Genomic DNA, 27,650 nt, shown 5'->3' with positions numbered 1-27,650 from the left:
TGATGCTTTGGGGGTTTGGAAGAAGTTGCTATTTGACTTTTAAAACAATAAAACTTTATCTCTTCTGTGGCTTCTAATTATAGTTACAACTATAGACGAAACTGGATTAACAAAACCTAGCAATTAGAAAAGGCAGCACATACTATGAGTCACGCTGAAGTGCCCTTGAGCAAAATACTGGACCTGAGCCTCCTCAGTCATGCAAGTTGGTCCACATATAGAGCTAGAGCAAAAAGGTATAACAATGCCATAATCTGCACCTCCCTGCCGTCTTACCTGCCTTCTTGAACCTGTCCAGCAGGCTTTGTCTGACTCCCCTCTGCAGGTTGAAGTAGTCGTCCTCCTCATCTGGACTCTTTAGGTACAGAGGAATGTGCTGGAACACCAGGACATGTTTGGGTTTGGGTTCCTGGACAGAGACAGATGTGAGGGATGACCGATCTCCAAATACAAAATTCAATTGTTGTGTCAGATGGCTGCAGACAGTGGCAATTATCCAAACCTCCAGACCCAGCAAAGGCAGACATTATCTAGCTGAAACGTCCTCATAAATCACACAAGAATAGAATCATGCCATGGTCAGTCTACCGTTGAAGAGGAGGCTCTGCTCAGTTGCTCCTCCAGCCACGTCTCCTGGGCCTCCTTCAGCTGAGGGCAGGCCGAGGCGTCATAGAAGAACTGGGAGTTCAGAACCAGGCAGAGGACTCCCCCCACCTGAGACAACAGGAGAAAGAAGAGACAGAGATGTGACGTACATGTTAAATACACCTCATTCATTTTTAAAGGGTTATTTCTACAATGCGTTCTCCACCATTTACTATATATATATTTCTATTCCTACAATTATTTTCTCCTGTAGTGATTTCTATCATTTTCACTGCTGCAAGATCCTAAATTCCATCATCTTATGCTACGAATTCCACTACTACTGCTTGTAAATGGGAAATGGGAAAAGTGAGCAGGGTGAGTCGAGGTAGCTCATGGCCTTAAAAGATTTGTTCAAAAGGGTAGAAATATGTAAAAGGATTATATATGATAGAAGCCTACATGTAAATGCTGAGAAGAAACAAAGTCAAGTGTCAACCATGATTTCAGAAGGTCAGCAGGAGCGTATGGCCTTGGACCTCGGAACATTTTTCAGTTTATCAGTGCTATTTTGTGCTATGTTGTGCTGTGCTGTCATAGCTGTGACCGCATAGCACAACCTTTTATTTAGGTTGTTGTTTTGACCCTCAAACGAGGATTCCACTGATTTTACACAGTTAACTGGTTCTGATTAGTCCTGCTCAGCCTGTAAAAAACAGGTTTATGACATTCTGTTCTGCTCTGGAGGAAATGTTCTTAAACCTGAAAAGATAATCCTGATGATGTCAGTGATGTCATCTGGGCTATCCAGTTAATTTATAACAGGAAGCCTGCAAACTAGATGTGTGGAGTTTGAAAATCAGGAAATTTACCAGGCGAGGAGGGTCTGATGAATGACGCTGCTGAGTTGCACTATGGGAAACGTACGATCCAGTGCTTTTGAATCCTAACCCAAATTAGAGACTAAAAGTCAAGGCTTCTCGGCAATCCTGCTTTAATTTTCATCATTCCTTTTTCAATCTGTCTCTTGTGAGTCCACCAACCTTATGGAAGCACAATACTAAACACCCAGAGTGCCCCTTTAATTTCAAATACTGTATGCTGAACATGGTATGTACAGAAAGACAAGCATGTATTAGCATGTATGTAAGAGCACTTAGCATACTGCTGCACAGGATCCATAGTCATAATATCCCCTCCACGCCACGGGCACTATTACTGGCTGTGCTGCGTGCTACTACTACAACGAAATGTATTAGGTGACTGCTTACCCAGAAGCTGAAATAGTCATTTCCCCAAGCGCTGCAGTACTGCTCCACTGTCCTGGGCGTGGGGGTGTTGCCCAGGTCATGGTTCCCACTGACAAACACCAGCGGGATGGACGGGTCTGTCCCCTTCAAGGCTGCCTTCAGGTCTTGCTCCTGACCTTCTCTGAATGGGGTGTCTGGGGGGAACAGGGGAACTCATTGTTACAATGTGGTAGACGATGTCCTCGATGTCCTTGTGAGAAAATAGGTGGTTGCAGACGTCCAAATAAAAAAACAAAAACAATAATGACCTGGATCAGAAACACTGACGTGTGGTTATTAATATTGATAATAACATCTTATCTTAACAGAATAAAATATGTCTATTAGACAGGAATGTATGTGAATGTTGATGAAAATTGTCAGATTGGGAGTGTGAAGGGTAGTCGCCGAAGGGAAGGGGGATTATTTGGATGATAATGATGACAGCTCAGAGAATGATCAATGCTCTGTACAGCTTGACTTTATATCACCATGGTTACTGACATGATGAGTAGTGTTCTGGTGGAAGACTCCCTGGTCCATACGGCAAACCCAACCTTTCTGCTGAGCTGAGCGTGAGCCACATCGTGTCAGGTTCATTGGTCCAAGATACACGAGGGTATTGGCTTTAAAAGATCTTTAAAACGTGTCCATTTGGTTTTTTGTGTTCAAATCAGGAGGATTAGGGCTGGAGTTCACAAAAAGGAAAGGCAGGCAGAAAGGAGGGAAATGTTTTGAGCTAAATTAATTCAGGCACATGCAGGTAACGGGCAGAGGAATGGGTGAGATTCACATCTATTTATAATTTAGAATGTATATCAAACAAACCTATCAGCTGCCGCTCTTAAGTTATTCCTTCCTCTCCCTCTCCTCTCCTCCTCTCCTCTCCTATTTCTTTCCCTCCTTATTCATCTGAGTAATTATTTTACTGGCCTACTTTTGGAGCAAACGTTTCCTTGGATGTTTGGATAGGACTCATTACATAAGAGCCTTTTCCAACAGAACATCTTGTGCATGACAGAGTGGGAAACTGAAGAGTTTAAAACGCACACAGATGAAAGGTGAAACGTTGTTTTCACCTGTCTCTCTTCTATAATTAAGCGAGCCTGTCAAGTTTCGAATAGTCAATACAACACACGATCATGCATTCGAATACAAAGAGACACACAAAAGCCCTTTTTGTTATGTAAAACAGACTCAAACAGTGTGACACTTCTGTTACTGCATTACTATTCGGGTTTGGAGACTAACAGTTTCTGTGTAATTATATGCAGGTAGTGTCTGTAGAAGAAAAATAAGATTAGTGTTATAAAAGCAGTCAACAATGTGGTAAATTACTGCACCTGATTGGCTAGCCTACCATGGGCCAATCACACCTGAGGGTAAAGTTGAGCTGCCAGTGCAGCAAACATGTCTCTTGGTCAATATTTACTACCGGGCTATAAAATATGTAAACCATAAATTACAATGTGTGTCAACAGAAAAACCTTGGAGTGTAATATTACATTTATACAACGCTGCCTAGCACTTTGTGCGCAAACTGATAACCAAACATTACAAAATTCATGCACAGCGTGCACTTTTTTAACAGAATTCTGACCAAGTGTCACTAAAATGCTTTTTGAGCGCACTGGTGGAATGTCATGATGGTGCATTTTGCCCAAAGTTTCAGAATAATGCTAATGATGCTGTAATTATGTAATATGTTTCATGAACATTTTGTACTGGGAAACTCAAGCTGTGCCATTTTCTGCTACCTAAAACGTTGCCTTACCACTGATCATCAATAAATAGATAAGTGGCCTGAGCAATGGTTTCAAGTGGATGATATGCGGAGCAGGAAACCACTAAACATCTGGTTCGGTCTCTGGGGAGCTGACAGTTTGAAGCTGATGAAATCGCTGACAGCTGAGGCCACAACAATGTGGACTCATTATTCCACAACATTTGACCGGTGCCACAGTGATATACAAACAAAGGCAGTCACTCTAACGAAGCAGGGATGGAGAGCGGGGGGCCAAAGGTTGTCATTTGAAATGCGGAGGCAATTTTTGCAGCTGCTAGCTCACAACAAACCCAGCTGTTTCAGACAATTGGACCTTAACCGTTTATTCACAAGTGGAGAAATGTTCTGGTTTTCATTTCTATGAGGTCAGTCAGTTTCTCAAAGCATCCAAATCTAGGCGAGTGAATGAGAAGTGCTTTAATCTCTCTTAAACACCATCAATCTTTAGCAAGGAACCTGACCTTGTCAGCTGCTCCAATGGAGCTGGTTAGTAACAAAATAAATAAACGTTTTATGCCTGACACCTTTAGAGGTTGCATGTGTGTAATGGAGTGAGTGTGAGGCAGAGTGAGGCCCAATAAGAGCATCTTGCGACACTTTACTATCTTTGGATAAATAAATATGAAAAAGTAGCACTGGTAGCCAAACACAGTGGCAGGAGCGCTGCGATGCCTTCTGCTTCCTCACACCTCCAGCTGCCTGCCCTCAACTACAGCCATCCGCTAACATGGCAATATCCATGAATCATCCCTCAGCACTATGCGATGCAAACCAACGCTCAATCATACAGCACGCCATCAATCTGCATCCAAGACACGTTGCTTTAGATTAATGGGGAGTGTTTGCGGGCATGACATCATTAAGGCACCAGGCAGTTTAACATTTGTAGGTTGTTTAGATACATATGTCCTGCTGCAGTTGGAAAGTCTGGACTGCTCATTCACTATAAAATTGGATTCACACTTATCTGGTTGCATTTTTCAGCGAACATGTTTTCTTTCACTTCCCTTTAACCACAGGTAATAGTGCCACACAACATTGTGCAAATGACTACTTACTTGGCAAAGGCTAGGCTACAAGGGGGAGCAGAGGATTTGTAATGAGAACCCAGTTCTGTAAAATATGCCCAATATTAAATGCAGAAAAGAGCAGAATAAAGCTGCAAACAAGTTCATAAATATTTAGGATTCCTCGTGCACAGAAAACAATGAAAGATTTCTGAAAAATAAATTTTTATGCATACATTTTCTCATCCTGCTCTCCTCTTTTGGAATAAGCAATATATGTGCAGATCATATGGAAATAAAAACAAAATGTTGCTCTCCGCTCTCTCTGGAGCTCTGACTGAAAGGCCTTGTTCATTTAACGAGATTGCAACACTGTGATTCTCGAACCTTGACAGGAGGCTTTGGCAGGTTCTCGTTGAGCCTGTCCAACACTATAAGCACCTCTCTCAGTTTCCTCTAAAGGCTGGCTGTCGAGACTGCTTACAGGCCTCGGTGCGTGGGGTCTTGCTGTCGCATACATTTTCTGCACCTACACAGCTTTCAATGCATCGGGACCTCTTTATTTGTGACTAACTCGATCATATACTGGCACCGACAGGTTCTGCTGATCTGGCGGTGGCCTACAGTTCATGACAAGGTGGTAGCTAGGATGATGTCATGTTAAATGGATCCTACAACCTGTCACACGTGCAACCTAGTTACATCACGGTACGCTGGATCAATCATGTGAGCAAAGCCATTCACCACAAAGACTGTAAACCGTAATGTCTTGTGAAGTGTCGCCATAAGACTCGAGGTGTCCTGAGCTGATCCGAAGGAACAGATCCTATTAGTTGAAATAAAGACTGACAAAATCTTTTCTTGGCTGTACTTTACAGCTCAGCCTACTTGTTCTGATGCCTTTGCAGGCGGGTCATATCATCTATCGTTCTATGTTCTATGTTCATTCTGTGAGTAACCTGAAGGCAGGCCAACTTAAAGCTTGTCTGTTTTCTGCTTAAAGTGCTCTCTGCAAGGAAGAACTGCCACTCTGTGGTACCACTGTTCCACTGTTTCTGTAGTCCAAACAGCTCCAGTACAACAATACAACTTTAGTGGATTGCATCAAGTCACTTTCTCCCAGTTAATCGGCATTATTAAACAAACTTGATCGGGACATCTCTACATAAAACCTCATCAAATTCATGCATACCCTTATGTCCACGGTGGACATCTTGATGCCTCTGACATGGCCAAAAATGGTTTGATGCCATGCTTAGATCTTATAGTTGGAAGATGTCAGCTCTTTTCAACAACGTGAAAGTTTTCATGTGTCCAATATGTAAAAACCAGTGAATTAATTACTTCCAAAAGAGCAATGGCGCTAGTATCAAGGGAACTGATGCTTCCTTTGTTGTCATGTCTGCATGTCATGAGACCAAACTCAAGATACGTGCAGCTTTGAAAAAGTCCCATATTCTTTGACGTACTGCTAGAAGGCTGACATGAAGGGCTTTTCCACGTCTGATCTTCCTTATTTACATAAACTCAATATTCCATAAGCACTGCATAAACACTGTCATCAGCAGTGATGCAGGTGTTCGACTGTCAGGGTGAAGAGGGGGCTGAGCTTGATTTACCTGTGGTTCTACATTCCATCTCTCAAATATGGTCATGAAATATGTGAGATATAGGTGATGACCGGCAGAGTCAGTCAGCGGGAACTCCTTCATGTTGAGGTGGTTGTCTGATAAGGGCCAAGTTATCCTAGAAGAAAACTAGTTTGGTTGTCATCTTGACACATAGGACGACACACAATTTCAAGAAAGTCTCTTGGTGAAGATATTCACGTTCTTCACGTGAAACGTGACAAAAGCACTTGGGAGAATCAAAAAATGGAGCTTTGGGGAGAAGTTCAAACCTTCTCTCAGAATTTTCTCACCTCCACACACCTGGCCAATCACTGCATGAAGTGGGAATGAATGTTGGATCATCATGCGTCGAACATGGCAGGAGAAAAGCAACATCGTTGACCAAGTGGCCTAAGAAGTGTTGCATGCCTAATGAGTATTATAGCCTAATGGTTGTAACATTAATGTTACCGAAAAATTATTTTGGCATTTGTGCCCTAAAAAAATGCTAAGACCAAAGGTCAACAGTCTTTGCTCTTACAATGATGAAATTCCAGGCCTGCTGGTGCCGTAAGGATGCCTCCTGAATGTCTCCCGTTAGATTTTGTCCGACATGCCCAACTTAGAAGAGAGCCCAGGGCAAACCCAGAGCACGCTAAGGGGATACATATATATCCCATCTGGTCAAGAACATCTTGGTATGCCCCCGGAGGACCTGGAAAAAGCAGCTGGGGGCTGAACGGACAGCAGCCAGTGTGAGCTGGACCCGGATAAGCCAACAAAAATGGATGGATGGATGGATGGATGGATGGATGGATGGAGGAATTCACCCTGACTTTTACCACAGTCGTCTTACAGGGTGTCAGGATCTTTTCACACTGACATTTTGAACTGTACAGATCTCCTGGGCAACTCTGGTTGCAGTGTGAAAATGGTAACAGAGACATTTCTAAACTTCTACATTCCGACAGACTTATTACTACCCACAAGCCACTGGACGATCCCATCAGATAAACACACACACACCTCCAAAAGTCCTAAATACTTCCACGTGTCCCAAAAAGAAATTCTCCCTAGGTCTCTCCTTCATACTCTCTCTTCTGCTTCAGAAAACAACTTCATCTGCCTTCCATGGCAATTAAACAGGTTTCCACAGTTACAGAGAGGGGACAGGGAAGTCCCAAGGTAACCTCTACTTCACCTTTGTGAGTTTCACACACATGCATGCACATACACAGATGTGCACACATACTTGAACACTTCTCCCCACTGTTATCATGCGTAACATCCCTCACAAGCCCCAAGAGACACAGCTTGAATCCTTTGTAGTGCTCATTAGGAGTGTTAAGTCCAGCATGTTTCTCTAATCTAATCAACTCTGTATCTTGCCACGAACCCCCCCCCCCCCCCCCCCCCCCTTTATGCTCTTCATTTGTCAGCTTTGAAAATAAGTGAGAGACAGATACAGGACAGTGAAAGGGAGTGAGGGAGAGGCAGCGATAGATTGAAGGAAGTCCTTGAGATGAGAAAGTGTCTCTTGGGGCTTAGCTTGGATTGGAGAGGAGACAGGGAATTGGGATCAAGGAACATTCAATCAGTTAAGGTCTGGATGATATAATGTTGTGGGAGCAAACCCGGGCCAGCATTGCATGAAGATTTTTTGGGGAATGGAATTGCAGCTCATGCACCGTTGTGAAGGGATGCAAAAGAAAACCTTCCATCAGGGTTCCTTCTTCCTCCTGTGTGACGAATGTCTTCAAACCACCACTTCCCCTATAAGTCTTTATCAGGAAATTTATCAAATAGAGACAGATTCCCTGCCTTTGTATCAAGGTCTGACATGCAAACCCAATTTTAATGACCTATTGTTTATTCCAAACAGTTTTAAGAACAAACTAAACTTCCACACTAGATTTAATTCACGTGGATGCTTCAGATAGATTCATCAGAGGCAAAAATAAACAAGTGTGCTTCTGTATGGTGTCAGACTTGCAAGTGAAGGTTGTCAAAATAAGGTATGACGCATGACACTGCAGCTGTTTACTGGAGAGAACAGACAGATGAGAGAGAAAGACCAAGAGGAAAGAGACAGAAGGGAAAAAGAGAAAGTGAGAACGAGGGAGAGGCGAGATAGAGAGTGCAATCCGTGGCAACAGAAGTACAGTTGCCAATTTCCTGTCGCCGACAGGCAGCAGTGTTGACAATGCCGGTTGACAGCCAGCTTCCCCTGGCCGCCACCCATTCATTCTGTATTGTAAATAAACAGTTTAAGGGGAAATGTCAGCCGAGAGACGGAAGGAGCAGCTCTGGCTATAATATCTCTTCCCTCCTCGCTGCCAATGCAGCAGCCCAGTTGCCAGGCAAGTGACGGACGTGGTGAGTAATGAGGATGGCACACACAACCTGCTCTGTTGGGGCTGACAGTAACAAGGGCTGACGCCGCGGCGTTTAAAGGTCCCCAAGGCCTTGCGGTTTAAACCCCATGCTTACACCATCTACTGTCCCACTGTGCATCTGAAATAGATCTCACTGTGACCTATAAATGCGACTGATCAGAGGGAGACGGGGAGGGATGTGGAAAATGGATGGCGGCGATGTTGTGGTCTAAATCAGTGATTCTCAAACTGGGGGGCGAGCCCCCCTGCGGGGCCACAGAGCCACCGCAGTGGGGCGGGGGTTCATGACCGGGGGAAAAATATGGAGCAAAACGAAGCTGAATGAATGTGATCTATGTAGGGAAAATAAACAAACAAGAGGGTGAGGGTGCTGATGCTATCCTGCTGACCTTTATTTCAACAAAACGCTACTTGAATCCTCTTTGATGAGTTATTGTGTAAGACTTTTTTCTTAGGGGGTGGGGGGCCATGCCAGAAAAAGTTTAAGAGCCACTGGTTTAAATGGTGCAGTCATGGAGAAGATAAGCATACTTGGTTGCATGCAGCAATACGACAGACATATGATATAAAGAGACAGCTCCGGGAGCATTCATGGCTGTCGCTGTGCAGCTAAAACTGGTGGTCAGTATGACCCAAAAAAGACAAGAGAAAGGCTCTGTTGCTCTGTGACTAAGCCAAGCCAAAAGTGTGTTGCATATGAATAGTTTGCCTTGAGTCACATTTTAGAAACACGGGCCAAAGACATTTTACAGATGACATACTGCACCACATCTAAAATATTCTGCTTCTGCTTAATAACTTACATAATCTTCAAATCAGGATCACTGCCAGGGATGCTTTCATCACGATCCAATCAAACACGTAAACTGACATACTGAGAGAAACGGCATGCAGAGATGGAGAGAGAGACAGGTTTGCCAGACTTCATTTCTCGTGCCTATTCCTTGAGGCCAGGCAGCTCATGCTTCTCCCTAATTGCCATGCAAAGGTAGTTTGCATTGGGTGGCAGCTTGTGGCTCTTCTTGCTGAACATTAACTCTGCAGTGGTTCCTGCCAGCCGGTTCCTCTTACCCAGTTATCAAATCAGGCAGCTGGACATCAGGAAGCATGCACAACACTGTAGTCACCCATTTCATCACAGTTGAGCAGCACTAATGCCTGCCACCCTACACAGTGAGAAACACATTGAGTATTGTGTACAGCTTTAAAAGGTTTTTTTACTTTGTAAGTGGGATGGGTCAGTTTGTGTTTACAGGCAGGCATAAATCATCCCATCTTTGCCACTACCAAAACAGAAACAGCAGCATGAGTCAATCGCGCCGTGTCGGTTCCACACAAGGTAGGAAATGAGCAGCAAAATAATTTTGTTTACCTGATCAGCCATTTCTGGAGGGTTTTTTATTTTTTTATCAAACCTGGTTGAATTCTGAAAATCTATTTGACTGGCTATACAGTAAACCAGCTGCCACAGTGGCAAATCACGTCGGCTTGCTGTCCTGGTTCCAAGACATCTAACACGTCAAACCCCCGAAATATGATTCATGGAGACGAACCAACACACTCTACTGTTAGAATTTATTCACAAGCTACATTACTCAATAAAAGGTTCTGGTAATCTTCATCTGCAGTCGTATTCAACTGCTGAACCATTTCAACAAAGCAAAATTCATACAAACAGCTGGATGGCAACCAGGTGCTTTTTCTAGATAAGTACTGCATGCTGTCACGTTGGGTCTGATGTTTACAAACTAGATTCTACAGGCAGGTCAGAAAACTAACTTTTCTACCTCCCAGCTGCAGTGGATGCAGCTCCTGAAACCACATCGGCTGCTGTCTTATATAGATTTTTAGAATTGGACAGGAATTTTAAGCGCGACTAGTCCAATCAATAGCCGAAATCTTCATCAGTACAGAAACTAAACTTGTCTGAGTACAGCCAAAGTGCCTGTGCTATTTCATAGATAAATATCAGCTGCTGTCAGAGGGGGGTTTGTTGTTTACACACTCTGGCTGGGAAACAGAAAAGGCTAAAGCTGAAACCTACCTCAATGAGGAACATTCTGTAGCTGAACTACCCCGAGCTGACGTTCTTCACAGAGTGCATTAATTAGATTAGGACTACCTCAGAGGGCAGCTGAGAATACATTGATCAATATATGTATACGTATATAGATCAGACATACCCCATTCTCTTTAAAGACTGATGAATGACTGAAATCTGTAGCAATGGAGCAAAACATAAGCTGCAGTAGGAAGGTTTGAAAATGTAAGACTGAGGCTACATTCTTTAGATTCACTCACTCCTAACAGGCCTATTTACATACCAAATAGTGGTGTAACGGAACATAGTTGATCTCTGATCAATATGGATATTGATCAACGCGCATGTTAACCTAAGGTTGATTGAAAAAATGACCGTCATAGTATGAAATACAGAGTGACTGCGGCCGTTATGTTTTCGAGAAATAATTCCCTTAATCTCAAGGCAGAGTTGCAGTCTGCACTTTGTGTTACGGTGCAGCTGCCAGTGAAGCTCGTTGGGATAACTCGCTGACTGTGGCTGAAGGGATTCAAACAGTCCATTTCTATGCACTGGAATAAAAGTATTGTTAGGTAGTGGCAGTGTTATCTGTCCGCCAGCACTGCTGTGCAATGTTAGCCAAAACACAACAATCTTATGCTAATCGCGACCTAACCATGAAAGTAAACTTCCTTTGAAAAACCTGTCAAGTCAGCATGACAAACAGCTCATTGACAAAAACGGCCCCATAGATAACCACTTATTGTCTCTTGGCCAATAAAAAAAAAACTCAAATACACACAAATTTACACTACATTTAGACTTGGAGAATTTTTCAGCATGTTAAGTGCTCAACTTTCCTTCAGAAGTTCCCTCCTAATGGAAACCAAAGTAATGCTTGTCTCCTTTTTTAAATGTTTTGATTTTGCTGGCTCTAAAAATTAGCCAATCCAGGGCTCCAACCTGTGATACAATCTGAACTGTGACTTCTTGATCTGTTGCACCCCTAGTAACAAAACATCTATTATGCGTGCCTTTTATGGTTATATTACATATTTTTGTGGAAAGCCATTGGCTTTTGGCAGACCTGCGTGCATGCATGCATTGATTTTGCAGGCCATCACAAACCTCTCCTGTCTGCACCGGGGTCGCAAATAATCAATTCCGCCGGAGCCTCATAAATGACAGCCATATCTCACAATGAGACTCAGATTACACTGCATGCCAATTTAGGATCCTATATGAGAGAAAAAGCGTGAAATTTGAATGGTTTCAGTCAGAAACATTCTTGTCACATTTTACTATTATGACAAATATATCTGACGTTGACATAATAGCTTCTTTCAGAGCAGCTTTCATACCTAATCAGAAAGTGATCCAATGCTGGCTCAAAAACTGAAACCCACCGTGGAAATAGAGTGAGCAGAGCCAGGTTTCACACTGCTGATCAGTCTGACCTCTACACATGGAACTCTTCTGGTCCATATATGCCAACATTAGGATTTGAAAATAAGGGACTGTTACTGTGACAAATTTATCTTAAGCATGATACGGCCTGTTTACACACGATACATCCCTCTAGTGTTGTGGTATTTTTGAGTGAAGTGCGACTTGGAACTATAAATCTAACACTGACCCAAAGACCCCTTGTGTCAAGTATAAAAGCAGTTTAAACATCAGCAACAGCACTTAAATGTACGGAGCTGATGAGCTGAGACCAGCTGATGATCTGGGTACACATATATGACTTTTACGTCGATCAATACTACAAGTTCAATTTCACCAGATCCAAGCTGCCAGTACCAAATATCAGATCACTTTATACTCACATCAGAACTACTGACATAGTAAATAAACAAGATGCCAGTCTTTGTGGATGAAAGCGGGAAGCAGCCTCGGTAGTAGAAATTTTATGTTCACTGGCCACAAAGGTCAGCAGGTTTTTGTGGCTTTTGATATGACTTGGTGTGCTCTGATCGTACAGGACATCATTCAGCAGTGTCTGGGCGGTGGTTGTAAATCATTCTTAACTCTCCTCATAACCTTCCTTTGATCTCTTTTATGAAAAACAAAATGTCAGCTTCTGGGTACAAAATCTGTCACCATGCAGCATTGGAACGCCGGACACAAACGGGCAATGAAACAAGTTGATTGGCGAAAACGGTGTGTGTGTGGTGTGTGAAATCACAGCCTGTGTTTCTAAATAGTTTGCTGCTATCTGCAATTTGGGAGAGCCATTTCAAACACTTTGAAATAAGTGCAGCATTTGCATAAGCCTGCGCAATGTACCAGATGCCGTGAGATAACGCTCATGGGGCCACTGCTGTGTCATTTGGTCAGACGAAAAGAGGCTGAGCGGAGTTAAAGCTCACACGACTGGCATCTGTGAGTTCACATCGTGTCCTCCAACATTAGGGGCATAATTGGCAGCTGCCCCGGTTGATGCCAATATCTTGTTTTTACCATCCATACGGCTGTGAGTCCACGGGGAACCTCTCTTCACTGTGATGGCTTGTTTTCAGTAGAAACCATGTGCTGGCGTTGTTTCTTTACAGCCCTCAGAACTCGGTGTGGATTTGTCACTCAGAGTAGTTCCAAGTATTTCAATCTTTAGGAAAAAAGCAATGTACTTTCATCTTAGTGCAACAGCCGAACCCACCTTGGTGCTTCCCCCAAACACCTGGTAAGACCGACTAGCTAAAATAAAGACTGTCAAGAAGGACTTTTGAAAAGAAAAGGCAGCTTTCTACATTTTTACATGCAAAGTGCATGTCCTGTGCTCTATCCCTACCTGGCATGGCATGGACCAGGTCGCCACACAGCACCATGAACCTTGGCCTGGGTCTCAGCTGATTTACTGCCTCCACAGCCTGCTTGGTGAGCTCGACCTCTTCAGCCCATTCCTCTCCTCCACCATCGCAGTCGCCGTCCCTCCAGGCCTTCATCAGCCCCAGCTGGGGGTCTGCGGCCTGGATGAAGCAAAATGGCCCCGTCCACTCACACTCTGCATCTTGAACAAGAAGAGGCGAGAACGGACTCAGTACTTGTGTCAATAAAGCAGATTTTTACAAACCACAAAGCAATGCAACTTTTCAAAGCTGCATCAGGCAACTTTACATGTTGTTAGGCCAAAAAAGAAATAAATGCAAAAAAAATTTAGACTTCAATTAATTAAAGCTGCACTAATCAGTATTCCTATATTGACAATGGATCAATGGATGGAGCACCTTGCAGCTACAGAGCCAGAGCAGAGCACATTCATCACAACTTCATAAGAAGATACAATGTCAACGTTGTGTTTACAGCTTGCTGCGCTGCCCCAAGTAGAACTATGCAGAGAAAGATCACAGCATTAACCAAATACTGAAAAAAATATGAACTCATATTTATTTCACTGTGTTAAGACACATTTTTTAGGTCTCACACAGTTAGCTAAAATTATGTTTATCATCAATTTACACCCCAGCAAGGTGTAACTGTCACTGCATCACTGCAGCTTCAGCACTTGATGTGGAAGCAAGTAAACATCTTGATAGAAGAATTTTTGCATGACAAATACATGGAGAACTTGCAATTAATATTGATCTCCATGTATGTACAGCCTTAAATATATGTTGAAGTCCCCTTACCTATTAATTGAATATGTGCATAACGAGGTACTTTCACTCAAATTCAAACATGTCCACACACTCATGCAAAGGACACAGCTTTCATTATTAGCTGACCTTTTGATATATCTGCCGGGGATTAACTTCACATTCTGGCAGCATCTGAACATTTTCATTTCAATATGTTCAGATCACAGGATGCATGCAAAGAACACTACATAATAGTAAGCAGAAACATAAAAGCTTTAGGGATTAGGTGTCATCACGGCATTAGTCATTCGGTGGAATATGGTCTGCTGTGAAAGCTTCGTGTAGAAGCCTTATATTCATTCTTGGGACTGGGAATTGAAGATCCATGCCGGAATGTAATGTACAGCCTTTTGTTAAAGCTGTGCATGCTCACTCCATGAGTAACGGATGCTAAATAATTAACAACCAGCTAGATGTTGGAGTATAAATGAACAACAAAGAACAAGTGTTTTACATAATCCCGATATTGCATAACAGGAGGGCCTTGCAATGTAATCACTCTCCAATATTCATTAACAACGCAAACTGCTCCAGGTTTTCCATGTAAAGAACGGAAGCAGGCACTCAAAGCAGCTTGGCTGATGCTCATGACAAGGTTTGACATGCAGGACACAGGAAAAAAAAACAGCTAAGTGATATGGAAATGGAGTCCCCTTGTTGGCCACAAACGGGCAGATGCTAAGAGCAGGTGTAACCAACAGCTTTCTGCTCCACTCATTTAGTTTCCGGAGGATGTGGAAGCTGTACTGTAGTTATGCACTGCTGTCGCTGTGGAGACTCTGCATCTGCATTCTGCACAAATCCCCTCACTCACACTCAGCGGGTGGCTGCTAGCTGCTCAGCGTCCTCTGTGTTTAACATGCTCTCCGTCTATCTCTTTCCCAAATGAGTTTACGATAATTCTGTCCTCCAGAGAAACGGAAAGCGGCGAAAAGAAGGAGCGACGAAGAGCGTGTTGCTCCTGGGAACCAGAGGAATAAAAGCTGAACAATGATCCCCTCGTTGTAAATGACATTTATGAAACTGACGGGGAAACACATTCTACTTTTATGATGATCATCACCATTATCGCCTCAATTAAAGTACTTGAGAGTGCCTTCACTCCAAACTAGCCTGGCCTTGATCTTAACTTCTGACTACACAGTGGGGACTGCTAATGAATTTTGAATCTGGACAGCTGCCATGACCACTGGAGTATAAAGTTAAGCTTCCCACCATGGCGTAGGTCTGAAGCTATCTGCCTCAATGACAGTCCAACAGCATTTACTTCATGAGAGCATGTGTTTTAAACTTTCACCAGCATCTCTTGAGCTCTTGCAGCTCAGCAGAATAGTCTCTAAACTCAGGCTCAGCTTTTGAGGGCTTGCAAATGGAAATCATTACCTGACAATACACACCTCAGTAAGCAGGTAAGACCTCACTGCTCTTCATCTGCAAAGGAAGGATGAGGAAGGAGGCTTTCAAATCACATGGGCACGCAAGTGTGCACATACATATCCATACAACATGTGTATGTGCATGTACACCCCCATGCATGTTCCCACCGTGGTCCCACTCCAAAGTTATTAACTTCTTTGTGTGTGCTCTGAACAACAGACACAATCGGTGGAGATTTCACGAAGCTGCAGGGCGCCCTCACACAAATCATGCACGCTTTTTGTTACGCCGAGCACACTTTGCTGTGCAACATCTCTCTCTGGAGTCAGATGTGCAGACTATTTCAACAGGCAAACGAAAAAGAAATTTAGAAAAGAAAGGGAAAAACACAAGGACTCGCAGAAGCCAGCAAAGCTCCCATGACAGAAGATGAGAGGCAGCAGCCTTGTGTGGCCTTGCTGGTCGAGCACAGCTTCAAACATGAATGCAGATTTCTCAGGTGGCAGAGGGCGCGTTCAAAACAAAATTAATCATTATCTGAGAGGAAAGCACAAGGGGGCTTGCCTTTGTAGCAAATAATAAGATTTGGAACATTTCACTTCCTTCCACCGAGTCCCCTCATAGACGCTTGTGTCCTGCAGTGGGTGCTAAAGAACTGAAGAGGATGAGAGGCAGAGATCGACGAACACGTAACCGTGCATGTTAGTGTGATCATAATGTTTTGAATCCTTGATTATGTTGACAGCAGGGCTGAACTACACACATTTGCTGATGAAACATTTTAAAAGTGATGAATTAAGATCTGCCACAGTGACGATGCTTCAGTTGTGCCACAGCTCCTCCTCAAAAATGCAGAAATGTGGTAGACATGATGCTGAATACAGAAGCTCGGCATTCAAAGTAACGTTAGTTGTCCGAACAAGAGAAAGTTTGAATTATTAGCCCGGTGACAATAAATTACTAGCAGCTATTAGCTATAGCCTTTAACATTTAAACTACAGCACCTAAACAACAACAACAACGGAGTCTTGTTTTGCTGCACTACTTTGATTCATTGACGCCACCGAAACAGAGCAAAACTGTTTCCCATTAGCTTTATTTGTTTTTACAAAGGCTAGCGAGCTAGCTAGCCAGCCTTGGTATGGTTGACAGGTGTCGCGGTTATTCAAACAAAACTACATACAACAGCTGTCACGTGGATGCGTTTGCTCTGCCAGGTGACTAACCTGCAGCCAGCAGCACCAACTTAAGCCTGAACAGCCAAGTGAAAGCGAGCGTTAGCTTGCGCATTAGCCTGTAAGTTGGCTAATGCACCGGCGGCGATAAAGAAGCTAACGGCAGTCGGCTAACCTTCAGTCAGTCCGCTGAATGTCCGATGTTTAGCCTTGAGAAAGATATCCTCGCTGTCAGCCATGAGATCCACCTGTTAAAGGGCTTTCCGTGCAAACCAGTGAGCGACTTGTGAGCCTGTCAGCGAGCCTCCGGACCGGTCTGGCGTGAAGCTGTGTGCTGGCCCCAGCTGTATCGGTGGCGGTGACTGTATCGGTGATCGATTACACTGCCTGTTTGTGAATGTGTGTGACTTCAGCAGCAGCGGCCCCCAGCAGTGTGACTGCAACATACAGGTTGTGTGGACGTTTAGAGCCAGACAGCGCGCTCTGACATGCTCACCCCCGGGATGCCTAACCAGGCACAACATTCAACGTTTATAGATTTCATTAAAAACAGCCTAAACTATGTTTTAAAAGCATGTAAAGTAAACGAGCCTGCTTCTCTTGAGTGACTCACAAACAGCACCGGGGAAGCCCAGTGATGTGGGTGCTGTAAGAAACGCACACCACTGGGCATTTGATGGATATGTTGTAAAAAAAGGATTATTTAAAAGGGGTGTTTTGCTCCCTCACTAAGCACACACAGCTCCCTATGGATACAATTTATAAACGAAATATCTGTAGTGTAAAAACGTCCCCCACCGCCCCTTGTTCGCATAAAGGGAGCTTAGAAAGAGGCTGGAGCGATGATCCATCCATCCTCTTTTCACCTGGCTGGAGAGGCTGTTCACCTGGTTGCTTTCATATCTTTCTTTTATTTGGAGGAGTATTAATTGTTGCACGCTTTCACTGCACCCACACCACATAGCCTCTAAGGTCTTTTACAGGTCTGCTTTTTAAACGCAATTAATCAGCGCAGATCACTTCAGTTCAGGTTTATATAAATATGTCGAGCAGGTGGGAAATTATTTTTATGCTTTCAGCTCGGTTCAGCTCAACTGAGGCAATTAATTTGTTTTGGTTTTTTTTGTTCCTCCCACTGCACCGCCTATTTAACACAGAACAACTGCAAATGAAGAACTGGAGATATTCACTAAATATTTAAAACTTACTGCAATACTTGCTCACAAGGTCGGTTCACCGTTTCAGTAATTTTAAGGGAGACTGTCTCCAATCAGATGCGGGAATGAGTCTCTGCACCTTTCCAGCTGAAATAGATCTGTGTCAAGCACGGCGTCCCTTATTATCAGGATTAATTTATCCTATTCTTTGGTTGTGTGTGTTATTTAGGATACATTTAAGTTTTAGACTGAGTCTGCATGAGCATCGCTGCTCCAGAACCCGTTCTGTTTTCTGGAAAGTTCCCAGGGATCCAGCGGGCACGACGCCCCGGGGCCACATCTTTGGTGAGGGGCTCTTTCTCAAAACCCACCCCCTGCTTTTAGAGGCTCTGCCAGCCACTGTCTATTGTGGCACATTAAGCTACTTGTGATTTCAGGATTTCTGAAACAATGGCAACCTACGACTGAAACTGCACAAAGTGGGAAATAAAAATGGGGGGAAAGGCTCCCACGCCTTTCCTCGACGACAAAGCACACGAGTGCCGTGCGTATTCCGGGGCTTTTATCATGATATTTCACAACAAAGCCTCTCTCCCCCTCTCTCTCTCTCTCTCCCTTTCTCTCTTTCTCTGTCCTCAGCCCTCGCAGTCTCACTCCCTCCCCATGTTTCCCTCCTCCTCTCCTTTTGCGCACCAGGCTCTCCCACCCTCGCCTCTTCTATTCGCTCACTGCGCTCTCATCCTCGGTGCGGCTTGTGTCTCTGCCTACTCCTGTGCGTAAGAGCGCACCGATGGACATGCAGAGCGATGCACTCCTGAAATCGCCAAATCCGATGCTGCGAATGCCTTTCTGAAAAGACGACCAGAGGCGCAGCAGAGAGCGCGCGTTGGAGAGCTGTTAGTTTAGGTCAAGTTCATCCAACGGGGATTGATTTTATCCTGCGCATTTCCCCCCCTTTTTTTGGATGATGATATGTTAATAAAGATGTTCATCAGCGCGGATGACGGTGCGTTGCTATTTGGATGTGTGTTTCTGGACTTTCCAGCATATCATGACCGCGCGCCCTTTGTCCTCTCCCAAAGTATTTTCGTTTCTGCGTGAAGTTGAACGGAGGAGAAAGCACGATGAGAGGGAAATACTTTCTCTTGGGCTTCTTGTTGCTCAAACTTATGGCTCTTGTGTGCAAGGCTGACGGGGAGCCGGGACTGCTGGGAGGCTTCGTAATGATCGCCACCTCCAACGGCTCCAGGGAGGAGGAGAGCGTGTCCGAGGAGACCCCGCACACGGAGGACAAATGTCGGGGTTACTACGACGTGATGGGCCAGTGGGACCCGCCGTTCATCTGCAAAACGGGCAATTATCTGTACTGCTGCGGCACCTGTGGCTTCCGCTTCTGCTGCTCCTACAAGCACTCGCGGCTGGACCAGAGCACCTGCAAAAATTATGACACTCCGGTGTGGATGAAGACCGGACAGACTCCCTACAAAAAAATGAACAAGATGCACGACAGCACCAAAGACAAGACGAACTTAATTGTTTACATCATATGTGGAGTAGTGGCCATCATGGCTCTTGTGGGGATTTTCACCAAACTGGGGCTGGAGAAGGCGCACCGGCCTCAGAGAGAGAACATGTCCAGGTGAGTCTTCCTCTCTCTCTCTCTCTCTCTCTCTCTCTCTCTCTCTCTGTCTCCCTCTTCCTCCTCACCCGTGCGCTCTCTCGCTGCTCCTCTCGGTGCGCTTGTTTACAAAGAGGCTTGCAGTAGTAGCCTACGCACGCAGTGATCTGGAGCGCGCAACGTGTCGTTCTTCTCTTCATCTGCCTCTGTGCACAGTGCATGATGGGAATGCACAGGAACGCGGCTGCATAACATTATTAAACTACCACTTGCTTCCCATGCATTACGCATATTCTATTTCACACACACAGGCTGTGGTTTCTGGGCAACCAGAGCAACTTATGTCAGCCTCTTTATGATGCTGCACGCTCCCGCCACTCCAGTCCACCTATCCATTGTGGTGTAGCATAACATTACGTGAGCTACTCTTCTCTCATCAGGCGGGGGCGGTTTCTTTCACTGGAGTAAGGCGGCATTGCGCTCCATTGTGTATCTGTCTGAGTGGAGATCAGTGAAAACGCTTTTATGCACCTTCACAGTGTAATCTGCGAGCCAGGGGAGCACAGTGCGTGCAGCCATGGCATCAAAAACAGGACAAGTGAAATCTTTTTTTTTTTCATTCATCAGGGAAATCCCAATGTCCTGCACTTTGCTGCACCTCACAGTGAATAATTAAATGAAGCACGTTATGCACAGTTCCTCATGTCTGCACCCCTCATCCATCACCGCCTCTCTGTCTCTCCCCCCCTTCTCTCCTCTGTCTGTCTGACAGGGCCGTCGCCAGCGTGCTGCAGGGCGGGTGTCCAGGTGAGCAGTATCGGGGGGAGGAGGCCCTAGGAATGCATTCGCAGCACTACGTTTCCAGGGCCACAAACCTCCGTGAGTTTTCCTTCCTGTGTTTTTTTATGTGCTGGGAGTTTTTGGACGGCTCTCAGCTGTGTGCATAACTTAGAGCGGCATATGGAGGTGTGGGTGGGGCATGTGTCACCACAAAAAAAAAAAAAAAAAAAGTTGCTGATTTGAAGCGGCTTGAACGTGTCCAGGTTGGTGTCAGAGGCACCCGATGAAGTCATCTGGAGTGATGTAAGCGTGTGCCAGTTTGGGATCGAGTCGCTCAAGTGTTTGAAACCAAACTCATATCTGGTTGATGGTGCGTGGTCAGAAAATCCTCAGAGATGCGGTACAAGCGCCGGGAGAACACACACATCCCTGCAGGCGTGTTCCTGTTTTGTTTCAAATGACAGCATTGGGTTTTTGTTTTATCTTGCACCGGCCAGATATCCATCCATTTCGTAACAGGCTAGAAAGAGAAGATCTGCCTCCCTTTTCTGCAGCTTTTCAAATCCAACCGTTTTTATTCACTGTTTTATTTTGGTTCGTGCCCAGATGATATAATGAGAGAGAAGGGGAAGTGGGTGTGTGTGTGTGTGCGTGAGTCGGTGAGGAAGTGGCGGTGGTGGTGAGTTTGTGTGTGTGTGTGTGTGTGTGTGTGTGTGTGTGTGTGTGTAGGGGGATTGGGGGGGCTGGGAGTTTGAAGGGTGGTGTCGGTGGTGGTAGAATACAGAGTGTATGAATGCCATCTATTTCTGTTGCGTCCCGTGGGCCGCTACAGCGCCGAGCTTCTTTGTGTTTTCACGCCGAAGATCAAACAGATGAACGCGCACGAAAACACACTCGCAGGCCGGAGCATGCACTAGACACACACACCACAAATACGTGGACGCAGTCAGTAAACAGTCTTCACATTCCCTTCAAAACCAAACTGTACTTCTCGTGCCAAAGCAAAAAAAGCAGATCGCCATTTACGATGCGTCAGAGACGCACAGTGACTGCACTCACACTCGGCCTTCTGCCCCTTGTTTCTTGTGCTACTATCAAGCTATGCATGAATGGCACCCTGCGCAAGCCCACCTGACTGCAGCTGAAATCTCTGCACATCAAAAAGACCGCAGCTCGCCCTTTTTTTGACTGCGTTTCACACTTTCGGTGTTCAGTAACAAAAATAATGAATGCATTTCACTGAGCTATTTAATCTGGTGTTGGGTTTTACAGTCCTAGTTTTAGGAGGACCGAAAAGATCTGCCAGTTGGAGGAGACTATTTGGCCATTTTCCAGCTCGAATAAAGTGGCATCAAAAATTCTCGTTCCTAACAGCGCTTTGCTTTCCTTGGGTTGAGAAAAGAACGGTTGTTTGCTCCTAAACATAAGATTAAAAAGTCAATCTTGCCTCTCACAGATAAACTTTAACAGCTTTGTTAAAGCGCCAACAGCATCCCCAATTCTTTCCTTGCGGGTAACAGTTTCTTTTTGAAAACTTGCCACACAGTTCACAGTTCAAACCATCGACAGTGGGCAGGAAGTTCTGGTATTTCTGGGAGCTGCCAAACGTTATAACAGACAGGAAGTGGACATGTAAGGAAGCGGTGGGGGGGTTGAGTAACTACTTCTGTTTGCGAGAATGAGATAAATATGTAATCCTACAACAGCTCCCCTGGCTAACGACAAGGTGACATAACCCTACTCAGCATGAAGCACTACGCCCACAGACTCCATCAACATCATGATGAGAGCACAGCTCACAGAAAGGGGGAAGGAAAGGTTGCACTGATTAAAATGGTTTGGTTTTAGATTTTGGGGGGTTTCTCAGTCTCAAAAACAGTGCGACTGTGAAAAGAGGTGTTGGGGTTCGCTCTGGTCTTCGTTCTGTCCTCTCTGTGGGAAAGATGAGATAAGGGGGTGGCCTGTCACCTGAGTGGAAGGCGGAGACTGCTGAGAAATAGCGATTATTATTTGCAATGTGGAACCCGCTCTGCTGAACCCTCTAATCCTCTGGCTTGTGGGTGATCATGTGGAATGTTATTAACCTCTGTGATGTGGCGGGATCCTCCCCCAACGGCCGCCTGATTGGTTTACGGGGCCCTTCGAAAGGCAAAGGAGACGATTCATCACGGGGCGCGGGGAGGGGGTGCCTGGAGAGGGGAGGAATTAGATATGGATTTGCCGGACATGTTATTCTTGTTTCAAGTGATTAACGGAAGATAAATAGACTGAAAAGGGCGAGATGATTCTTCACGAAGGGCGCCGCCGTTAATGCAATGGATGGCTGAGGAAGGGAGTGAAGTGTGAAGAGGGAGACGATTGCAATGTACAGATAAGTGCTCGGGTTTAAAGGGCCACCGTGCGTGTGCACGAGCTGGCGCACACAAAGGGAGTTTTACTCAGATAAAAATGCATGATTTTCCTGGAAAATCTATTTTTAGTGCAAACCACTTATTGATTATAGCTTATGGCCACATCACCCTATTACTGGTATCAATTAATCTGGTCTGGCAGGTCTCGACTCCCTGTACAGGAGGAGAAAACTCCCTGGGACTCGTGCGACTGTCAGTCAAAGAATGCGATTTGTTTGTAAAGGAATCACTGACGACCACATTTGCTTTATCATGCATGCACTTCATTCATTCACAAGCATGTGACTCCTACTCCCAGTGCAGGCTTCGCTGTGTCTTGATAATTTGTAGTCATTATCGCATGCACCACACAAGTGAGACGCACAGCATCAATTAGTAATACAAAAGCCCGAGGTTTGTGTTTGTTACGTGCATATCCAGCAGGGCCCTCCCTTAAATCTACTGCATATTAAAAATGGGCATTTTGGTTGCTTTGTGAACCAGAACCAGGGCCGGCTGGCAGACTTTCATGTCATCTCAAAAACCCCGAGACTTTGTTTGAATCCTTAAAAGGCTGAAAATCCCGCGTCTCTTCACTTTCAGCATCAAGGAGCCGAGGGGAGAAAGAAGGGAGGGATGGAGAAAAGGGGGGGAGTGAGAGAGGTGTAAGGAGAGGGAGCAGTGCCACGTGAGGAGTCAAAAGATCGTCGTGGCAACACCCAGTCTGATGGCACCGTTTTTTGAAGCTCTGAAGGACAACAGGGCTTTGCATGCGGCACGTGTTCTTGCTCTGGTTTGGATTGCCATGAAGAAGTCTGGAAACACCTTGAGCCATCGCCACTTCACTCAGGGTGACTTTCACTGCAGCTTTTGGCATTAGAAACTGGAAGTCTTGAGGTTTCTTAAGTGCAACTGACAAGCAGAGGCAGCTAATCTCATTGTTGCTACAGTAACTGTATAATCTAATGTTGAAGTTAGTCGTGACATTTAATTGGAACTCTTCCTCCAGACAAATATTGTACCTCTCAGTCCTGCAGTTGTCATTTTGGGTATCACACTAAAGAGCTTTAGGTGGGCACCGCTATTAGTTTTATTAAGACAAAGCACACACAGCTACACACACACACACACACGCATACGCAGCACTCTGTATTCACAACTCAATTCACCATTTGCAGGCTTAATTACCGCCCCGGCAGTTATAATCTTTTCCTAAACATTCTGAGATGGGAAGGATGAAATTTTAATAGGTAATTGCTTCTGAGATTGCACAGGCACGAGAAACGGCCCTGTGTGCAAAACACTCCCGCTCCGCCTTGTGAGTGCATATGTGTGTTCATGTGAGCGAGGATGCACGCGAGCGCAAGTGTGCGCCCGTGCACGGCGCGGGCCTGTCAGAAGGAGCCGTGCATATCCTTCGTTAAAAGTGGGTGACTGTGTGACCTTGTCTTCCCAGCTGTCATCTGAGCCTTCAGTGTGTCACATCTGATTGCAGAGTGTCAGAGCGGAAAGAGGAGCTCCAGCTAGTGAACCTACACACCGCGGCACGGGCCATAGAAACAGGCAAAGAGACGCTGCGAAAGAGGAAAATGACAGAGCTGGAGGTAGTTATCTGTGAGGCGTCACTCCAGCTCCGGCTCCGTTTGAAGCTCAGCTTCAGCTCTTGTTCAAACAGGGAAGAGAGCAGGTGAAGCCGAGGCTCCATCCCTCCCTCAGGAGGAGTGATGGTAAAGCTTCTGCTACATCTATAGCTACTTTTCTTTCATCCAGGCCATTGAGGAAAATGTCCAGTTTTTTTATTGATTTACTGTCGTTCACACGGCATATTTATTAAAAAAAGCCAAGATTCATCCCGCACACAAATGTACTAGGCACTAGAAGCAAATATAGTGACCATTTGCATATATTCTTGTCATACATGCATACATGCGCTTATTCACTTTCTAATACCCCTTTCATATGTGTTAGCTAAATATGAAGCAGACAGTTATCTTAGATTACCATAAAGACTGGAAGCAGGAGGAAACAGCTCTCTTAACTTTGTCCAAAGATGAACTATTGGCACCTCTAAAGCTCACTAATTAACATCTCATTTGTTATCATCCATACAAAAAAGACTGAAACCAAGTTGTGGTTTTATGATGGTTATGCGCAAGATTAGATTTGGCTGGATAAAAACCACATAAGTCCCAATAAAACCACAGTTTGTCACGTTTACATTTCAGTTTTTGTATGGATTAAATAAACAGAAATAAAAAGACGTAACATTTTGGATTGATTTTGACAGAGCCAGGCTAGCTGTTTCCCCATGCTAAGCTAAGCTAATTATCTCCTCCCTCTAGCTTCATATCTTGCGCAGAGACTTGAGAGAGGTATTGACAGAAATGAACCCTTCTCCCTAAATGTCGCACTATTCCTCTAAGACATGACGTCTGTGACATCACCAAGAAGTTTCTGAGATGGCGTTTTGATTATAAAAATAGGTTTTCTGTAGTCTTTTGCACAATTTATCTGTTTTCCTCGCTGTCAGACATCAGCATCTGTCTCCTCATAACACCTTGCATTAAAGGTGATTTAGTTTGTGTGAATAATCAGTCGCTCCTAACAAATCACCCTGTTTTCCCACATTTTCAGACATCTTGGTACAGTGATTGAGTGCCACACGGGCTCTTGCATTGTTCCTACCATAACAAAGGTGTAAATCAGGCCACAGCGAGCAACAAGGTAGAAGACAGCGAGTCACAGGCTGAGATTCTCAGAAAGTGTGTCCTCTCCCTCTCCAGTGCCTCTTTCCTGCATCCTCTCCCTGCCTAATTATCTTAATGTGAGGCCCCTCAGTAGCCCAGGGACGCCATTAGACTCCTGTTTATGGGGCTCTGGGGTGGCACAGCCGGCAAGCACGGACCAGCGGCAGACATCCACTCAGTTTAGGCACAGAGGGAGCCTGGCCAGGGAGGCGACGCAGCCAGGGGAAGAAGGGAGACTGGGACTGGGGACTGGAAGGAGAAAAGAACAAGTGTGATTTCTCCTTAATTTAATATCTGAAATCCTACGGAAGCAGCTGTGCCGCGCTCCTCTTACTGAGCATTAGCATCTTTGTGGCAACAGGCACTCATTCTGTGGACATGTGAAGGAAGGACGGGCAGAGAGAGTGGCCTAATGCATGCAGCCCATCCTTTTCTGTCCTCGGCGTTTCGCATCACCCGGTATGTAATTTCCCATCTTTGTCATTGCGGTGTTGTAATAAAAGAAGCAACAGGGACAGTGAATATCTTAACTTCTAATCAGCCAGCTGCCCCTCCTTCCCCTCGCCCTCCTCACGAATATTAATCAGTTCATCTACTCCCAGGAAGTCACATCTAGCATTTGACAGGTAATTACGTCTGTGACTGTGTGTTTGCGGGCGCGCACGTGTCCAGGTCTGTGTTCACTTCAGTGTTCATCATATATGCCCGCGCACGTGCGTGCGGTTCAGTCAAACCCGGAGTGCGATAGCACTTCCATCTATCTTTGTCTACTTCAGTCTCATTTACATTTAACTATCTGTAATGATACAGCACTCGCAGGCAGCCATGGAATAAGCAGGCAGACTTCCCATCTGTATGTTTGAACAGGTGGTTATCACCACTGGTTTCTAATTAACTGCTACACTGACTCTCCTTAATCGACTATTCAAATTAATGAGTCAAGCCTTTTGCAAATATTAGGATTATTTTCTGTCACATGAATTCAAACAAAAATGTAATTATTACAGGAGATAACGCCAAACACAGTTTTTAAATCTTGGGTTTTGTTTGCAGTTCTGGCTCTGTTTAAGTCTGGAGAGGCACTTGGCTCAATGCATGCATCCTTATATTTGTCACTGCAGAAGGGGAGCTATTGAGAATACAGCCATGTTCCTTTTAGCAATAACAAGCTCAGTGTCTGTCAGACATGCAGCGCAGCAAGCTGAATCTCATAGTGGCATTATAAGTCTATTTAGGCCTCCTAACATGTAGCTGTGTGAAATCCTCTGTAATCTGCAGCTTTTGTCGCACACTTCTCCTTTTATGCAGTTTCTAATAGGAACATAGAGCTCTAATCTTCTGTATTGCTGACAATAATAGTACATATATATATTCCTGCCACTTCCCAACAGTGTTCCAGCTGTGTTCTAACAGTATTCACAGAGGAGGCTCTCCTCTCGTGGAGTTATTCCCAACATGCAGCTGCAGCTGCCGGGAAAGAGTGGAGTAGATTACTATACACCTGAAAATTATGGGTTGTGATTGAGGGTGTGTGAAAACTAGCTTGCAAGCGAGCAGATACGTCTAAAGAGTTGCTTAAAAGTAATAGATTAATGGTGCATTAATAGCTAAAAGCAGAGGATAAACTGCTGAAATACTTTGGTGAAAATGATGGATACATTGTTGAAATAGCTAAAAACAGTAGGTGATTTTAGGGTGGATGAGGGGGTATGCCATCCACCTTTTTTAACAAAATGACCAGAATCTATCCCTCTTGTTACCTGCCATCAGCAGAGAGGGTGCAGGGGCAGGTCTGTGCAGGTCTGTGACTGATACAGCCTCACTGTGCTGGGTCTTCTGAATCCACGGTGCTGTCCGTGGTGCTGAAGTACAGACATATTTGTAATTGTGCCTTTTCCTCTCAGTCTCTTCAGTCAGTTTAATCTTGTAATTCTCTAAATTATAAACTATAAATACCCAATTGTATGTAGGGCTAGGACTGGGGTTAACTCTAGGGGGCAGGGGATGCTCACATTGGCCCATCCCCAACAGTCGAGTTACTTAGCTAAAAGTAAATGGTTTAATTGTGTAGCATA

General features: G+C 44.8%; 2 protein-coding genes across 2 annotated transcripts in view; one reads left to right on the top strand and one right to left on the bottom strand.

Moving 5' to 3' along the window:
* cpped1 (calcineurin-like phosphoesterase domain containing 1) overlaps nucleotides 1-17,230 on the bottom strand; it is a 34,670-nt gene extending 17,440 nt beyond the window's left edge. Inside the window, exons 1-5 of the mRNA XM_041962760.1 lie at nucleotides 17,059-17,230; nucleotides 13,485-13,703; nucleotides 1,857-2,029; nucleotides 589-714; nucleotides 277-409 (exon numbers count right to left, since the gene is read on the bottom strand). Coding sequence (XP_041818694.1) covers nucleotides 277-409; nucleotides 589-714; nucleotides 1,857-2,029; nucleotides 13,485-13,703; nucleotides 17,059-17,122 — 715 coding nt within the window. The 5' untranslated portion in view covers nucleotides 17,123-17,230. The remainder of the gene's footprint in view (nucleotides 1-276; nucleotides 410-588; nucleotides 715-1,856; nucleotides 2,030-13,484; nucleotides 13,704-17,058) is intronic.
* A 1,934-nt stretch (nucleotides 17,231-19,164) lies between these two features.
* The window catches only part of shisa9a (shisa family member 9a), a 45,041-nt gene continuing 36,555 nt past the window's right edge, over nucleotides 19,165-27,650 (top strand). Inside the window, exons 1-2 of the mRNA XM_041963254.1 lie at nucleotides 19,165-19,679; nucleotides 20,431-20,537. Coding sequence (XP_041819188.1) covers nucleotides 19,165-19,679; nucleotides 20,431-20,537 — 622 coding nt within the window. The remainder of the gene's footprint in view (nucleotides 19,680-20,430; nucleotides 20,538-27,650) is intronic.

Source organism: Chelmon rostratus, chromosome 21 (assembly GCF_017976325.1).
Source record: "Chelmon rostratus isolate fCheRos1 chromosome 21, fCheRos1.pri, whole genome shotgun sequence".
NCBI classification, from domain to species: domain Eukaryota; kingdom Metazoa; phylum Chordata; class Actinopteri; order Chaetodontiformes; family Chaetodontidae; genus Chelmon; species Chelmon rostratus.
The sequence above is the reverse complement of the archived record's forward strand: the minus strand, read 5'-3'. Positions and strand labels throughout refer to the sequence as shown.